Consider the following 18,089-nt stretch of genomic DNA (forward strand, 5'->3'; position numbering starts at 1 on the left):
CCTAGCCTTTGAATTTTGGGGGAGACTAATTTGATTAATCATGCCATCTTCCATGTGGCATGTCCAGCCTCATGTCAATTAACTATTTTATTGCAATGCCATGGTCACAGTGAATTGGTTTCATCTGTGCAGTGGACAGGAAGAACCCACTGGGTAGTTACAAAGTCACAAATGGACAGTAAACATTAAAAATTGCTGATCTTTAATTGGGAAAATGAAAATTAAATGTGATGCCATTTTATACCCCAGATTTGCAGAAATATAAGTATTGATGAGGATGCAGAATGACAAGAACTCATATAAACTGTTGGTGGGACTATGAATTGGTTCAAACTCAAATCTTGTTATGATTACTGTGCTTACCAGTGCTAGGTACTCTTTCAAGTACTTTATATATGTTAACTCATTTAATCACATGGAAAATTTTTATTGTAATCTAAGTTGACAGTTTTCCTACAGGAGATTCCACAATTCCACTACTAGGTATATACCCTAGAGCAGTGGTCCCCAAACTTTTTGGCACCAGGAACCAGTTTCGTGGAAGACAATTTTTCCATGGGTCAGGGGTCAGGAGTGGGGAACGGAATGGTGGTTTTGAAATGAAACTGTTCCACCTCAGATCATCAGGAATTAGATTCTCATAAGGAACACACAACCTAGACCCCTCACAGGTGCAGTTCACAGTAGGGTTCATGCTCCTATGAGAACCTAATATTGCAGCTGATCTGAGAGGAGGCAGAGCTCAGCTGGTAATGCTCACTCACCTGCTGCTCACCTCTTGCTGTGTAGCCTGGCTCCTAACAGACCTGTATGTGTCCATGGTCTGTGAGTTGGGGACCCTGCAGGAAGTCTTGTAAATGCACGTCAGGAAACTTACTGTTTACAACTGCATAGTTTATAGGAGTAAGAAACTAGAACAATTCAAATGTTCATCAAGAGAAAACTGGATAGATTGTGGTCAATTCATATGTTCATACTGAAAAAGTCATAAAATATGTACAGCAAGACATAATTTACATAGAAATAGAAACCATACAAACATGATGGTGATGCCAGTGGGCTAGACAAGGTCCCCAGATGCTGGTAGGACCTCAACCCTGGCCGGTGTCCAGGATCTTGACACTGTCTCAAGAAGGAATTTAACGACTAGTCAGAAAATGGTGAAAGTATGGAGATTTATTGCCAAGTTAAAGTACACACTCAAGAAAGGGGATTGTGGGTGTACTCAGGAGAGTGAGTCATGCACAGTGGGGTTTGAGGTTTCTGTCTATGGGTTGCTTTAACCAAGGAATGGAATATTCATGAAGAGTTCTGGAAGAAGGTAAAGATTTCTCAGATCTGTGGTGTCACACATTTTTACACCAAATATGGGTGTTCCTGAAACTGTCATGGTGCTGATGGGTGTGTGGTTGAGTATGTTAATTTGTGTATCATGAGGTCCTGGGTGAAACCTAGCTCAAATCCAGTGCCATGTTGGGCCCCGTTGGTCTTAGCCAGCTTGACCCACATCCTGTTTTTCAAGGTCTTATTAGTTCCTATCTTATGCAGCTATTTCAACAGTTTCCTTTTTGCTAGTCATGTGAAACTGCTGCCTAGAATATTCTAGGCACAAACACCCTGTATTATTCTTGTCTCAGTGGGGCCAGTCTAAGATTAAAAGCAAATATTTGTCAAGCAGAAGAATATGGTCTAGGGATTCATTCATATTCAGAAAAACTAGGAAGAACCCACCCCCCAGGTGTATTAGGGTTCTCTAGAGAAACAGAACCAATAGGATATATATATATATATATATATGTAAGAAAGAATATATATATATATATATATATATATATTCTTTCTTACATCTCTCTCTCTCTCTGTATATATATATATATATATATATATATATATACTCTCTCTCTCTGTATATATATTCTCTCTCTCTCTGTATATATATATATATATACAGAGAGAGAGAGAGAGATGTAAGAGAGAATTATTATGGAAATTGGCTCATGACATTATGGACCCCAAGAAGTCCCACAATATGCCATCTGCAAGCTGGAGAACCAGGAAAGCCAGTGGTATAATTCAGTCCAAGGCCAAAAACTAGGGGAAGAGGAAGAACAGACTAGTTTAAGTCCTGGAGTTTGAAGGCCTGAGAACCAAGGAAGCTCCAGTGTCCAAGGGCAGGAAAAGATGAATGGCCCAGCTCCAGAAAAGCCTTCCTGTACTGCTTGGGCCCTTAACAAATTAAATGAGGCCCACTCATGCTGGTAGAGGCAGATCTTTATTCAGTTTACTGATTCAAATGTTAATCTCTTCCAGACGCACCCTCACAGACAAACCCAGAAATGATGTTTTACCTGCTATCTGGGTAGCCATTAGCCCAGTTGAGTTGACACATAAAAATAACCATCAAACCATGGGAATTAAGCAAACCGAATTCAGGGTAATGGTTGCCTCTGGGTGGAGAATGGGAAATGAGATACTGAAAATACATCAAGCAGTTTAAATGGTATTTGTTGGTAAAGCTCTCTTCAGCGGCATGCTAGGTACAAGTGTTCATTATATTACTCTTTATAGTATATATATCCACTACACACATCTGTCTGTTTGAAATATTTTACAGTGTTCTTTATAAATAATACAGTGAAGAATGAGGATATCTGAGAGCCCTCAAGGCCCCTGGAGTAGTCCTGTGCATGCAGAAAGCGCTGTGTATTTGCAGTAAAGGAAGCTAAGTTGACAGTTCTGAGAGCTAAGTTCACAATTCAAAGCATTCCTCCCCCATATTCTCTTCCTAAGTTTTATAGAGGTGACTCTTCAATGAAAATATGTAATGTAACAAGTATTTTGACCAGCACTGTCAACTCATTTTATCTTCTTGCCAGAAGCACTGCTGTAGCAAATATTTGTCAAGATGAAGAATTGATCAACTTGTGGTTCTGGAATAATCCTGCTCATTCCTTTTAGCATACTCACTTCCAAATGATATATGTTAGAGAATTCTGTTTTGCTCGCTTTGCTCTTTCCTTGGGGGGTGCTGAAAGAGAGTTTTCTTTCTTGCTACTTTGCCAATTTATTAGCTACGTAATCTGTCTTAGTTTTCTCATCAATGGAATGGACATAACGAGGTGCGTTGTGATAAACATGTATGTATCTACCTATCAATTGTTTGCAGCAATGCCAGTGTCAGCATGCAGTAAGAACTATATAAGCCGTCATCATTATTATTGGTCATATACAGATTATTGATTTTGAACAAAATTCTACAAATGGCAGCTATTTGAATAAACTGTAGTTCATCTTATGAAAACAAAGTGGATCTTTAACACTAGAAACATAATCACAAACTAGATAATGTAAGGCTTGAGAACATGATAAGTTAAAAGTTCTCAACTTAAATTTTTATTTCTAAATAGTATTTTACACAAAATTGTGACTTATAATCTTTTTAAATCTTAGCTTTTAAATTTGCATCAGTCCCATGATGACGATATAAGAATACCTTAAATTTCATTTGATCTTCAAATCGCACTTGGAAATGGGAATTATAATCCACATTTTATAGATAAAACTAAATGCAGAAGGAACAGCAAAAGTGATGGGCCTAGCTTAAGACTGGCAGGCTGCTGGCCTAACTCCAAGTCTAGGGTTCTTGCCTCAATATAAAAGCTGACTCACCAGTTTCCTCATTATTATAGATATTAAACTGAGAAATTGCAAACATTTCTGATTGCAGCTATGTGCCAAGTTAGAAGTGCCATGTTTGCTTTTGGGTCTAAGATAATTGTATCCAATGTCTCTTATGTATAAATGCCAATAAACCTTTACTGGAAGTTACAAAGAGCTGAGGTATATTAACATCTTCAATAGCAATTCAAGCTACAAATACATTGAAAAGTTTGCAAATAAAGAAACTCTGAAGGGAAGTGTCTTGAAATGTGAAAAGCTAACTTTAATGGACTGTTTTTAAGCTTACATTTACTTTAATTTTTAAAAACCAGTGTTTTGTTTGGGTTATAAAAGCAATACAACCTCATTATAGCATTTGAAAAATGTAAAAATTTGCCCAAAATAAAAAATTACCTATCATCTCTCTACTCAGAAATAACGAACATTTAATATTTTAAAGTAACACTTTCTAATTTGAGATACGTACTACATACATACATATATTCACAAATATAATATTGTATTACATAGTACAAAATATGTTTTCTAACATATTGTTATAAACATTTTCTTTTTAAATTATCTTTTTTTTTTTTTTTTTTGAGACGGAGTTTCGCTTTGTCACCCAGGCTGGAGTGCAGTGGCACAATCTCGGCTCACTGCAAGCTCTGCCTCCTGGGTTCATGCCATTCTCCTACCGCGGCCTCCCGAGTAGTTGGAACCACGGGCGCCCACCACCGCGCCTGGCTAATTTTTTGTATTTTTAGTAGAGACAGGGTTTCACCATGTTAGCCAGGATGGTCTCGATCTCCTGATCTCGTGATCCGCCAGCCTTGGCCTCCCAAAATGCTGGGATTACAGGTGTGAGCCACCACGCCTGGACTAAATTATCATATTAAGACCAAATAGAATTTATCTCAGAGATGCTTATCCCAGAAACACAAATATAGCAAAACAACCACAGACAGTGAGTTGGAGCTGAACTGAGTGCCTTCCAGGGCTGAGGTGGTGTCATTGATCACTTCAGCTGAAATCAAGAACAAATTTCATACCATCTATTTGAATTGGATGACTTAGTTACAGGGAAAGCTGCTCACAAGGGGCACATAAATAATGAAGCAGTTATTTTGCGAACCTCTACCAAGTAACTAAGGGTAGATTCATTTTGGAGACATCTCTGAAATTATCTAAGGGATAAATGACCTCCTGGTGGTACTTTAAACACTTGCAGCTCTCCTCTGACGATCTATAAGGTGCAAGTGTTTTGGGAGGGAGGCAGGTTAATGACTGGCTTCCATGTAAAAAGTGCCATCCCAAAGGTGCACACGGTGTTCCTGGAGAGACTGTTTTGTTTACAATTATTGCTTTCCCTTGCCAAGTGGGACTTGTATTAGAGAGCACAGGTTGAAAGTGCCTCCAACTTAGGGTTCCTAGTTCAGTTGGAATATTTGGGTCTCGTCCTTGGCTTTGGAGGGACTGTCTGAGGGCAGTAGATCTTGTCTGTCCACACCACCAGCCAGCTGGCATTTATCCACCCCATCTAAGGTTGAAAAATCTCTCTTGTGTAAATGAAATTCAGAGTTAAATAGTCCAGGGCTGGTATCTGTTTGACAATGTCCTCAGAGACTGAGGTCCGAGATGGCAGTGTTGCAGGCAGTAGAGTAGAGGATATGAAGATGAAAGAAAATGGTATATGGGCCACATCCTATAAAGAATGACCCTGGAAGCTGCCATAGGATATTTGTGCTCACATTCTTTGGCAGAAGTGAGTCACATGGCCACACCTGAATGTAAGGGAGATAAGGAATTGCAGTTTTTATCCTGAGTATACATTTGTTCAGTTAAACATTGTAAGTTTTCTGACTATGGTGGTAGGGGAGAATGGGCACTGGGAGACAAGCAGCAGTAACTAACATAGAGTTGTGTTACATGCAGGGAAGCATCTTTAAAATTAAAAATCAGTGAGCAGCCACCCCATTGTTAAGCATATCGCCGTTGCTAGTAGAATCAGTTACGTTCGAATAAATTCCTATTTTAATAATGATTAATTTCAAATGGAAACGAAGCTAACTTCTAAAAGTCAGGTATCACTGACTTTAATAATCAAATTTTGCATTTAGGCTGTAATTTGATTCCATTATTTTTTTCTATGTAGTTTAAGTTGGTATGTTCATTACTTTGTAATTTTCCCATAAAACTTAAACATGGTTTTATTCTTTATTCTTACTTTGATAAATAATAAATAATACACTTCCGAAAACAGGGAGAAATTGAAGACCATTTTTCCATCTATTGTGTTGAATCTTAACACATTCCACCTTCTTGTCTCTGCTTTTACCTTATTAGGTTTCTATTGCCTTAATCCCTTCTGAAACGGTGTTCAGGAACTAAAAAAGGGGAAGGAAAATTTAGGCACAGCATAATCAGAATTTATAATGGTTATGCATAATATTTTGGTTGATATTGTTTTTCTGTTTATTTAAAAAAAATAGCTGATAGCCATGTTGACATACATGGAAAATATCACTGTAGGTATACAGTACTCAGTAAGCTTACTTTTTCTCTCCCCTCAGATTGGGTTTATTTTTCCTGTCCTTCCACTGATAACTATTGGAGCACATTTATTTTTCAGTGTGAAATCTGCAGTCTTAATATATGGTAGCAGATGTACTGAGGTGGATTGGCTTGAGCTTTTAGACCCTGGTAGGTATACATCTACTCCTTATAGATTCCTTGATTGTCCAGCATGAAGTCCACCTCTTCCATGAAACTTTCTCTGATAATTGATTTTTCTCCTAGTTAAAATGTTAAGTTTACAAGGTATGACTTGTGAGCATTTAGGAAGGCATGACCATAAAGTAAAAATAAAACAGAAACCCAGCCAATCTCTAAGATCCTTTTCATTTCCAAAGATTTTTTTTGTTTTGTTTTGTTTTTTTGAGACGGAGTCTCGCCCTGTTGTCCAGGTTGGAGTGCAGTGGCATGATCTTGGCTCACTGCAACCTCCGCCTCCCGGGTTCAAGCAATTCTCCTGCCTCAGCCTCCCGAGTAGCTGGGACTATAGGTGCCAGCCACCACACCCGGCTAATGTTTTTGTATTTTTAGTAGAGACTGGGTTTCACTGTGTTAGCTAGTATGGTCTCGATCTCCTGACCTCGTGATCCACCCGCCTCGGCCTCCCAAAGTGCTGGGATTACAGGCGTGAGCCACTGTGCCTGGCCCCCAGAGATTTTTTGATTGAAGGCCTGTATAACCAAAGGATCTGTTTTCTACAAAGTGATCACATGGAGGCGCAGTCCAATGATGTCAACCTTGCTGAGACGTTTGAAATTTCTTTTTCAAGTTTCCATGAGAATCTTTGAAGAAAGCCTTCTCCAACTATCCTCAATGATGAAAATGTACTCATTCTTTAAGGATGGGTTTGATTCTGGGAGCAATCTAAAATCATTGGGAGACAAATCTGATGATTAAGTTGTCTGGAAACAATTTTTAGTCACTGATTCAATAAATGTGTGCTGAGCTCCAGTAAAAGCAAGTGCCATAAACAAAAACAGGAAATGTATACTTCCTGCTCTTAAGATGCTTAGTGTGCAAGAGGGTCAAAATTGAGGTGAAGTACTGATTTTCTTGAATTAAATATTCTTCGTATTGTAGTACTTTGTTTTCTATTTTTTTGTGTGTCTCCCAAAGGTCAAATGCAGTCTCGCACTTTGTGTGCTCTGTAGCCGCCTTCCTGACAGGGCTCCTTTGTGCTCACAGCTTCCTAAGATAGGGGGGAAATGATAACTCATCCAGACTTTGACACAGTGGAAGTAAATACATAGAAATAACATGGAAGATGCCCCCAAGTAACTGGAGTGAATTTTATTTTCTTTAGTCTCCATGTCTTTTTCCGAAATTATAGCAGAAGATCTCAGAATAAAAAATAAAACCCCCAAATAATTATTGGTTAGGAATATTTAACACAGGGAGTTAAATTTCAACTCCTTTCCTTTAAAATTTTTATTTTGATGTATACGTGTGTGAGCTTGCCAAAACCAAAAGCTGCACAAAGGGCTGATGGGAAGTATGTGAATGCTGATATTTTCTTCTCCTTGAATGTATTTTTTTGTATTTGTCTTTGCCTTTTCAATTCTGCCTTTTTCTTGTCATTCTGTGCTGTCTAGGACCTCCGAACAGTGTAGAATAGAAGCAATGAGCTTTGTCTTGTTCATTTTAAAGTGAATGCCGTTTCCTCATTAAAAATGATCTTTATTATAGGTTTTTCATAGATATCCATTATTTGTGAAAAGTCCCTTCAATTCCTGGCTAGCCAAGATTTTTATTTTGCAAATTGTCATATTGAATTTACCAAATACATGGCTATGATGTATTTGGTTTGGGGCCATTCCAACATCTGTGGTCTCTGAGGACTGAAAACTGTCATTTGTTGCTTCTAATGGATTAAGAACCTCACATGCTGTGTGCTTCTGAAGCTTTAGAGAGGCTCCTTGCAGTTCCCATTAATTAAAAAAAAATTCCCCTTATTTTTGGTTATATATTGAAAACGTACTGTGTAGGTAACAAATACAGGTTAGTGGGTGTCTCTTTGGAGGAAGAAGTGTAAGTTCTGCTGAAGGGAATGTGAAGGACTCCGATTTTGAAACAATTTTTAAAATTTGATATTTAAAAAAAAATCTAAAGCAAACACCATAACATCTAATATTTGTTCATTCGAGGAAGGCAATTAGTTTATTTATTCTTTGTAAAGTATTTTCAAAGTAAGTTTTTTTAAAAAAGAGAAGAAAGAAGCCTGCTGTTACTAATCATTTTTAGTTAAATTAGTTACTCCTTCCCCTGGAATCCTACAGCCCTTTGCTACCGTGCCACGTAACTCTTATTTCATTGTGCTATGATTTTTCTCTATATGGGCATTTTTAATGTATTGTTTCCCAAATTTAACCAAAAAAGCTGGTGGTATAGCAATATTAATATCAGATTAAAACATTTACAATGTGGAGACTGTTTTTACGTATTTCACTGTCCGATCAGCTTTTAAATCTCTCTCTCAAGAGCAGAGACTGTATTATCTATCCTTATATTTCTGGAATCTGGCCAATATTTGGCTTATTTTGCCGAATATTAATGCAAAAATTCATAAGCATGAGGCTGGCATCATATTTATTAAAGACCTATGCTTCTTTATTAAGTAATTTTATGTCATTGTACTGAATGCATTTCTGTAATGAATTAAAATTTTTCACTGGATGGGGATGTAGTAGAAAGAGCTAGCTAGCCCTCCATCCTCTTCTCTTTTTGAGCACCCAGCTGACTACGTTTCCCAGCCACCCTAGAAATTATGTATACCCATGTAATTAAGTTCTCTCTAATGTAATGTAAACATAATGATGCGTAACATTTCCAAACATGGCCCACAAAAATGTTCCATGTGTATTCGTCCATGCTTTTCCCTTTCTAGCTGATTGTAATGTCAACAGCAAGCCCTGAAAAACATATTTTTAAAGGAATATATTTAAATATATATATTTAATATATTAAAATATATTCCTTTAAAGTATATATTTAAATACATTCTTCTAAAAATGTTTTCCATTTTATCTTTGGTTTCTCCTCTAAGTATATAACTTTTCATTGATATTACTTGTTTTAAATAACTACCAAAAATATAAACCTCAGCTCTTAGAATTTGTGTGCTACAAGGATAGAGCTGCAAAAAACTTCATAGGATACTAAAATGTCTATCATTCAACTAAACAGTGTTTTTGGTTCCTTAGATTTCGGGGAATCTTGCAGAGCTAAAATAATAGCTCCTATAAAAAATACAGGCCAGGAGTGGTGGCTCATGCTTGTAATCTTAGCACTTTGGGAGGCTAAGGCAGGTGGATCACTTGAGTGCAGGAGTTTGAGACCAGCCTGGTAAACACGGCAAAACCCCATCTCTACAAAAAAATAAGAAATTAGCTGGGCAGGGTGGTGCATCCTGTAGTCTCAGCTACTCAGAAGGCTGAGCTAGGAGGATAGAGTGAGTCTATGAGGTTGAGGCTGCAGTGAGCCATGATTGCACCACGGCACTCTATCCTGGGCAACCGAGTGAGACCCTGTCTCAAAAAACAATAACAAAAACACAAAAAAGCTGAATATTTAATAGCCAGAATTTCTCCTCCATTATTATGTCACCTGAATTATTCCTATTTGAATTACCTTAAGATATTAGTTATAAATATATAATTATAATGACAGTAATTATATATTTGTATATTATAATTAGCATAGTATAATTATATTCATGTTGATACTTTTATACATTCATTATAACTTTATAATACATTCTTCAGTATGTAAAAAGAGTCATGGGAAGACTGAAAAAATTATGAATGCTCTTACATTTTATTAAATAGTTATGACACAAATGACAGCCAAAATATTTATTATTGATCAGTACACCACTTAAAATCTCTGACCTAAAACAAATTTTTGAGCCACTGAAAAAGCAAACTTCCTCACAGAAATATTTATTGTTATCAAAAGAACACTGTTTTAACAATAACTCCTTTATTACTTTAAAACATGCACAGTGCTGCTTTTACACATTAAAATTTCAATGACATCAACAACATAAGGTAACTATATGTTAATATTTTGAACTAACATTTCAAATGTAGACTGACCACATGTTTGATTTAAAGCTTAAAGAATCAATGTTCCCTTTTGTGAAGATGGCTTTTGTTGTCATTAGATTCTACTGATTTTTTAGGAATAGAGCTGCTCCACACTGAATCCACTGGTCTTGGTTGCCCCCACATGGAACATCAATATTGGTAACCACACGATCCCTTTCAGCACTTGTGTAAACAGGCAAAGAGATGCACTCATCCGGAGAATATGGACCACATGCATCCTGTTTAAAAAATAACTTGTTTTAAAATACAGCAATACACTATTTGGAAACAGATTATTAGATAACCAAGGAAACAAACATATTAATATTATGAAATATTTCAAATTAATATGATAAAGCCCTATCATCCACCTGCAACAAAATGAAACACATGGCCTATCGTGTTTTATTTACAACCTCTCCCTAGCCCCAAATATTGGAGTATTTTGAACAGCACCTTCCAATTACAAAATTTCACCTATATTTACATATATATCTCTATAAATAAAATAGAACCATGTAAGTATTATCACACAGTAGAAAATTACCAATAATTCCCTAATATCATCACACATCCATTATCTCATTATCTCCTGTTTTAAAGAGTTTTTCTGTTAGAATCATAATTCAAATAAAGCCTATGCTTTGCAGTTTGTTGAAATGTCTCTTAAGTCTCCTAAATCTGTAAGTTTTTCCTCCTCTTTTCCTAGCAATTTGTTTGCAGAAGAAACTATACCAAATAGTTTCCCACATTCTTTTTTGGGTTACATTCCCATGGTATCACGTTGGTCTGTCTGTTCCTTGTATTCCTATAAACTGGATCTAGAGGTGAGCTCAGACTCAATGTCTGGAAAATACCGCATAGGTGGTACCAGATGTTTCCATCAAGCAGCATATGTCTGGTTGTCTCTCTTTTTTGGCTATTAGAGGCCACTGATAATCATTTTTCATTCAAGATTACACAAGGGGTAATCTATCATTCCTTATTCCAAACAGGAATATATAAAGAGAAACTTCCACTTATCAATTTTTTTTGTTACCATGAGGTGCAGTTCATATAAGAACAACTAGATAAATGCCTATTTCCCTGTATGTGTTTTCAAAACAGTGAATGTTTCCTAGCACACTCCAAAGGTGATCAATGACCACCCCTTCTTTTTAAAAAATGGCATTATGAACTGGTGGATTTAAACATATGTGATGTGCTTTAATGCAATGCAATCGCTACTGCACTGGTGTTCAAATTGTCAGTCTTTGCTCAGGGGGATCTTTTTAAGTTGGCTCCTGAGTTTTGATACGTACCCAGTTGTCTCTTCAATAGTTTCACTACCTTTCTAGTATGACAAGTATTATTACACAAGCTCATCTTTTGTATTTCCTGCCCTAGAAATTAGTCATGAATTTGATGATTCCTAGTTTCTTTCAAGAGAAATGGTATTAGAGACCATAATTTGGGTGCTAGGAATACTTTTTTTTCTTTTTGAGATGGAGTCTTGCTCTGTCAGTCACCCAGGCTGGAGTGCAGTGGCACAATCTCGGCTCACTACAAGCTCTGCCTCCCGAGTTCATGCCATTCTCCTGCCTCAGCCTCTCAAGTGGCTGGGACTACAGGTGCCCGCCACCATGCCTGGCTAATTTTTTGTATTTTTAGTAGAGACAGGGTTTCACCGTGTTAGCCAGGATGGTTTCCATCTCCTGACCTCATGATCCACACGCCTTGGCCTCCCAAAGTGCTGGGATTACAGGTGTGAGCCACTGCATCTGGCCAATTGATCATTTTAATTCTAGGATGTTTTATTGACTGGAGCTTAGAAATCAGGTATTTTTAAAAGAAAAACGTGTTCATAATTGTATTTCCAATTCAAATATAGGATTAGCATTTTTACTGAATTTATATGATTTTATTCAATTAATTATTACTTTGCAGAGTTGGAATGGAACTTAAGAGGCAAGCTAGACCCATTTTAAAATATTACAAAAGTGACAAATCAGAAGCCCACAGAGAATTTACCCATGGTAGCCTAGTTAGGAAGTGGCAAAGTTGTCACAGATATTACAGTTGAAAAAACACTCTAGTATATGAATGTTAGCAACTAATGTCTCTTATTCTGTTACTTTTCAAAATAGAACACAATAGCATTTATGGAACCAAATTATTTTCAGGCTCTGGAGTACCTGTCTAGGAGCTCCTGACCCTGTAGAGGTTACTCTCCGAACATCAGTTTCCCTATTAGAGAAAGACAAATGACATTTGCCTACCTCACAGGATGTAGAAAGAATCAGCTGTCATATTAAAGAACTCTAGATATAAGTATTATTTATCCACATATCTCTAATTCTTTGGACTGCCTTTTCCTTATTCCCTACTAATTCTCAAATCGACTAGAAAAAATCAGCTTTTTGGCAGCTACCACATCTCTGAAATGGTGTTATGATAGAAATAAAATAATTTTCTTTCATAAAAAATTAAGACATTCTACTTTTAAGCCTAAGTGGGCATTATATGAACTTTATATTATCTTTTCCATTCCTGCTCCTCTCTCTGTCTCTCTCCCCCTGCCGCCCACACACATACCCACACACCAACAACGGTTCTGACTCTTCTGGCCCTTGATATAAATCAGTATGTCCCCTGAAAAATTATTCATTCCTAACATTCTTAAATCTTAACCTGATTTACATATAACAAGACATATTCTCTAGGTAGAATCATTCCCAAACAGATAAAAACACCATCTGTCCTAAATTTTTCTAATTATCTGTTTGAACTGATGATCTTGTCAGTTATTCAGCCATTCATTTAACAGCATTTTATATGCTAATATTGTGCCTAGAATTGTAAAGGCTAAGCATTTCAGTACATAGACAAATAGAGAAAATAATCGCCTTTGAATCTTTAGGAAACAAAATACACACATATCAAATATCTACAATATAAGTTTTGGGAAAATATACACTTTAGAAAATCAAAATAAAGAAAACGCTACTCTGGGATATGTTAACCTAGCAGTGATTCATGGAGAGAGTAAATCCTTAGTTGAACTTCAGAAAAAAAATGTGGGATTTGGAATAAAGAGAATTTTCAAGTTTTATCAGTCACCGACTAATCTCTTCCCTCTTGTTCAATTCTGCTTAGATGGCAAAGCTTTAGGAATAAAACACTGTAATTGTCATGACTCCTTAGCCAATCTTAACTCCTTAGCCAATCTTAAAAGGTAAAGCCTAGTGCAAGCATTCCTTTACATTCTTTGGCAAAGAGCAGACAAAAGTCATATATTTGTTAAGACTGAAGTGATCTAAATCTATGATTGCCTATTTTTAATCCTGGGAAAGGTCTTAAATTATCTTTTCTGACACCTGATATTTGCTTTGTTTTCCATTACTTCTATGATCAAAACTGAAATAGAAACATCACAATGAAATGTTTTACGATGTTATTCCTTTCTAGTCAGGAGATTTTCTCTATATCTATATCGATGTAAACACTATTTCTCTTTAAATTAGGAACTTAATAATGCTGATTATTATCAACTTAAAGTTGATTTTTTGCATATTCACTAACAGTTTACTAGTTTTTGTATATATTTCCAAATTCTTCCAAACCTTTTAGTTGTAGGCTTTGTCTTACAGCCAGGGTACAAATCTTAAAACCTACAGTGTTTTAAAGCAAAGCAATACAGTGGCTTCTTGATATTTTGTCACTTCTCAAAATCTCTTACGTGGTAAATGTTACTTCTGTAAAAAAGCTAAATACACTTGCTCTTAAGTCTCCAACAAATAAATGCTCACAGTAGAAGCAGGGACAAGTATTTTTGGCATTCTCACTATTATATTAGCACAATGTTTTGTGTATATAGAAGTTCTTTGAATACTCCTTAACTGAATTAAATTATTATGACCCAATTTCCTCTTTAATATGTTTAACAGGCAAAACATAAGACACTGTTGGGCTGAAGTATTTGGATGAAACTAAAATTTTAATAACTATGAACAAACACCCTGTGTTCAATTAATGCAGAAAAGGAGCTATATTAGGAAGACTTCAAATAATTCACATTATATTTCCTCCAAAGTTTTGTGCAATTACCATAATTCAAAATCTATAAATTGTGATTACTCTAAAATGGTTGATGTGTTCATAAACCATATCTTTATTAAAACAAACTGGTCCAGTTAGTTCTGTTCAATAATGAGGCTAAAATTTGAAATTTTATACTCATTTGAATCAATTAGCTTTTCATAAATAAAAATTGTTTTATGTGAATAAACATCTTGCATAATTTTTCTGCTTTCCTAAAGTGTCCAAGAAAAGCCTGAATGTCGGCCGGGCGCGGTGGCTCACGCTTGTAATCCCAGCACTTTGGGAGACCGAGGTGGGCGGATCACGAGGTCAGGGGATCGAAACCACGGTGAAACCCCATCTCTACTAAAAATACAAAAAAATTAGCCGGGCGTGGTGGCGGGCGCCTGTAGTCCCAGCTACTCGGAGAGGCTGAGGCAGGAGAATGGCGTGAACCCGGGAGGCGGAGCTTGCAGTGAGCTGAGATTGCGCCACTGCACTCCAGCCTGGGTGACAGAGCGAGACTCCGTCTCAAAACAAACAAACAAACAAAAAAAGAAAAGCCTGAATGTCTCACAACAAAATTTGCCTATGCCTTGGGCAAAATGACTTAAAAACATACATTCTACAAATAGCAAGCAATACACTACTATTTGAAAGAAGACAATGCAATTTTCAAAGGCAAAATGGTGACTCAGTAATCCCCTCTTATTCGTGGGGAATATATTCCAAGGCCCCAGTGGATGCCTGAAACCGTGGATGGTGCCAAACCCTATATATACTATGTTTCTTCCTAAACATACATATCTAGATAAGGTTTAATTTATACATTAGGTATAGTAAGATATTAACATAAATAATAGAATAATTATAACAATATACCGTAATAATAAAGTTATGTGAATATGGTCTCTCTATCTCAAAATATCTATTGTACTATATTCATTTATTTGCTGACTGTGGGTAACTGAAATTACAGATACAGAGGGACTACCATATTAGATACCACTTAGTTTCCAAACCAAAGAAAGCAAGGAAAAACAAAACCAAACAATGAAAACAAAATTATTAGGTTACTCATATTAGCTATTTGGCCAATTTCAATTCAACTTCATAACAAAACACATATGAAGACAAAACAAAATATATTCATCAGTCTATGCACAGTCCAATTTATTTTAACACATGCTTTCTGAATGTTTATAATCAAGTCAATGAACAGTTCTTTTTTAGAAGAGGAAATGATAGGAAGTCGGAGTTCTAATGTATGTACAAGTAGCACAATTTAGTGATGCAATTCTGGGAAAAAAAAATCTCAAAATGGGAAACAAAACAGCTTGCCACCAATGAATACTCTGACTTTGTTGTGTTAAGAATGTCTAGCTAGGTTTCAAAATGTATATTGGTAAAGATATACTTCCCTGATTTTTCAATAATATAGTGATAACATCATTACTTTCATAAGTCCCTGAAGAAAAAAAATCACATACAAAATATGTTAGTCAAATATTTGTTATTTTCAAACCAGAGTGTATAGAAGGCAGAACTTTCAACACATATCTTCTGATATATGTGATATGTTAACATCTATACAAAATATAAAGTAATGATTGTTTTCCTGAGTAGCTTGTGTAAATACTTTATAGTTCTATTTTCTCTGAGAATAAATTTTTTTCTGAAGCTGAATTGTCAATTGCGCCTATCAGAAGATCCAGCCTCATGGGTTCAGGCTGGCTCAGGACTACTATGTTACTGTGGGGCTGATAAACTCTAAGGAGCATTATTTATAGGAAGATAGAACAAAGGCAAACTGACTCCCTGTGGAATGCCAGAAGGGCATCGCTGAGACTGGTCTTCATCATAAAGCAGTGTTGACCAAATCATACTATGTGGAATATTCGATCCTGATGGAGCATAGGGTGTAGGTGCATGAGAAGGTTGTGTGGTAAGTGATCTTCGGGACTTCTCAGAGCTGTTAACATAAGACTTTCCAAGGGAGGGAATATTGTGTTTATTAAGTTTGTTTACTGAATCATTTTTCATAGAGAATTATTATGAAATGATATAAACATGTAAAGAAATGCACTGGAAAAAGCTAATACTCTCTGGGTAAAATCCTCTAGCTATATCTTAATTTGAACCAATATTAATTTTACCAAAGACACTGCACTGAGCTGCAACTGGAGTAACTCTAAGAATCCGTATCATGGAGCCACTGCACTCCAGCAGGAGACAGAGTGAGACTCTGTCTCAAAAAAAAAAAAAAAAAAAAATCTGTTTCATGAATGAATAAATAGTGTGAACGTCAGTTATATTATCTTAGTACACAGATAATGGTAAACAGAAATACTAGAAAAATATTTCACCAGCATTTTATTTATTTTCATTTTTCCTTGAATTCATCATTCCAATCTTGTTAATTCACAAAGTACACTGCATTTCAAATGGAGGCAATGATAGAGCTTCCTCTTTATGCCCCAATAGAAGTCTTAGAATTTGTTGATGATGCCCTTTTTTAAGTATCACCACATACTGAAACAATGTTGAAGTTCTTCAATCTTTTGCAACCTAAAATGTTCTTGAAAAATGGAAGTGCAGCCTAACTCAAAGCAATGTTGTGCAAATGACTCTGGGTTATGGGCAAGTTTCTGTTGAAATGAAGCTCCTCAGGGATACTGGGTGTCAGATAATATTGTGAAAATAATTTGTGAAATAACCTCCTTCTGGTCTAAAAAAAGTTTAGTTACCAAAGTTCTGAATATAATCATATAATAATACATAATCTTTTAAACCTCCATTTTCTACTTTAAAATGGAGATTACAATTCTTATTTCAGAAATTTTTTAAAAGCTTAATATCTTGTATTTGAAACAGCTTGCATAGTACTTGGTATGTAATCAGTGCAAATAAATGTTCACTATGATTGTCTGGACACTAATGCTACCATTGTGGAACTCATAAGTCATTTAACTTACCTGATTCTCAGTCTTTTCATCAGAAATATAGAAAATTTGCTGTACCAAACTCTTAGGATTGTTATGAGACGCAGGTACAATTGTATCTCACAGTGTGCCAATCTATTATCCACCCACTCACTGCTAGACTGATTTTCTTAAACTACAAATCTGACCTTACCATACTCCTGTTCTCAATTCTTTAAAAAATTTTTTTTTAATTTTTTTAGTTAATAAAGATGGCGTCTTGATATGTTGCCCAAGCCAGGCTCTGACTCCTGGGCTCAAGTGATTCTCCTGCCTTGGCCTCCCAAAGTGTTGGGATTACAGGTGTGAGCCACCATGCCTGGCCCTGTTCTAAATTCTTGATGGCTTCCTACTGACCATAAGGTGGTCTAAACTCTGGCATGGCTACTCAGCTTATCATACTTGGTCTTGGCCTTCCTTTCTGGCTGCATCCCCCACCATTCTTCCATATGAACTATACGCTCTGGATGTACAATACTTGCAGTTCCCAGAATATCCTAAGCTCTTTTCTATCTGCATGTATTTACATATGCTGCTACTTCTGTCTGGAATGCCTTGCTACCCTATCTTTTTTGAATTTGTCCTTAAACTGTTATTACTAAAGTTCAAGTAACAGTTCAAGAGAATCTGCCACCTCTCTCAGCGAGGTCATCTGACTTTCCCTCATTGTTCACACATGGTAGAGTTGAAGCCTCCCTCATCTGTCAAAGCACTTTATATAAACCTCTCT

At 36.3% G+C, this 18,089-nt stretch overlaps 1 protein-coding gene across 3 annotated transcripts in view; it reads right to left on the bottom strand.

The window, feature by feature from the left end:
* Positions 1-10,024: 10,024 nt before the first annotated feature.
* DYNC2H1 (dynein cytoplasmic 2 heavy chain 1) overlaps positions 10,025-18,089 on the bottom strand; it is a 380,957-nt gene continuing 372,892 nt past the window's right edge. For all 3 annotated transcript variants that reach the window (XM_030828784.1, XM_030828782.1, XM_030828783.1), the window contains one exon: positions 10,025-10,558. In XM_030828784.1, the coding sequence (XP_030684644.1) occupies positions 10,400-10,558 (159 nt within the window). In that variant the 3' untranslated portion in view covers positions 10,025-10,399. The remainder of the gene's footprint in view (positions 10,559-18,089) is intronic.

Source organism: Nomascus leucogenys, chromosome 15 (assembly GCF_006542625.1).
Source record: "Nomascus leucogenys isolate Asia chromosome 15, Asia_NLE_v1, whole genome shotgun sequence".
Classification (NCBI taxonomy): domain Eukaryota; kingdom Metazoa; phylum Chordata; class Mammalia; order Primates; family Hylobatidae; genus Nomascus; species Nomascus leucogenys.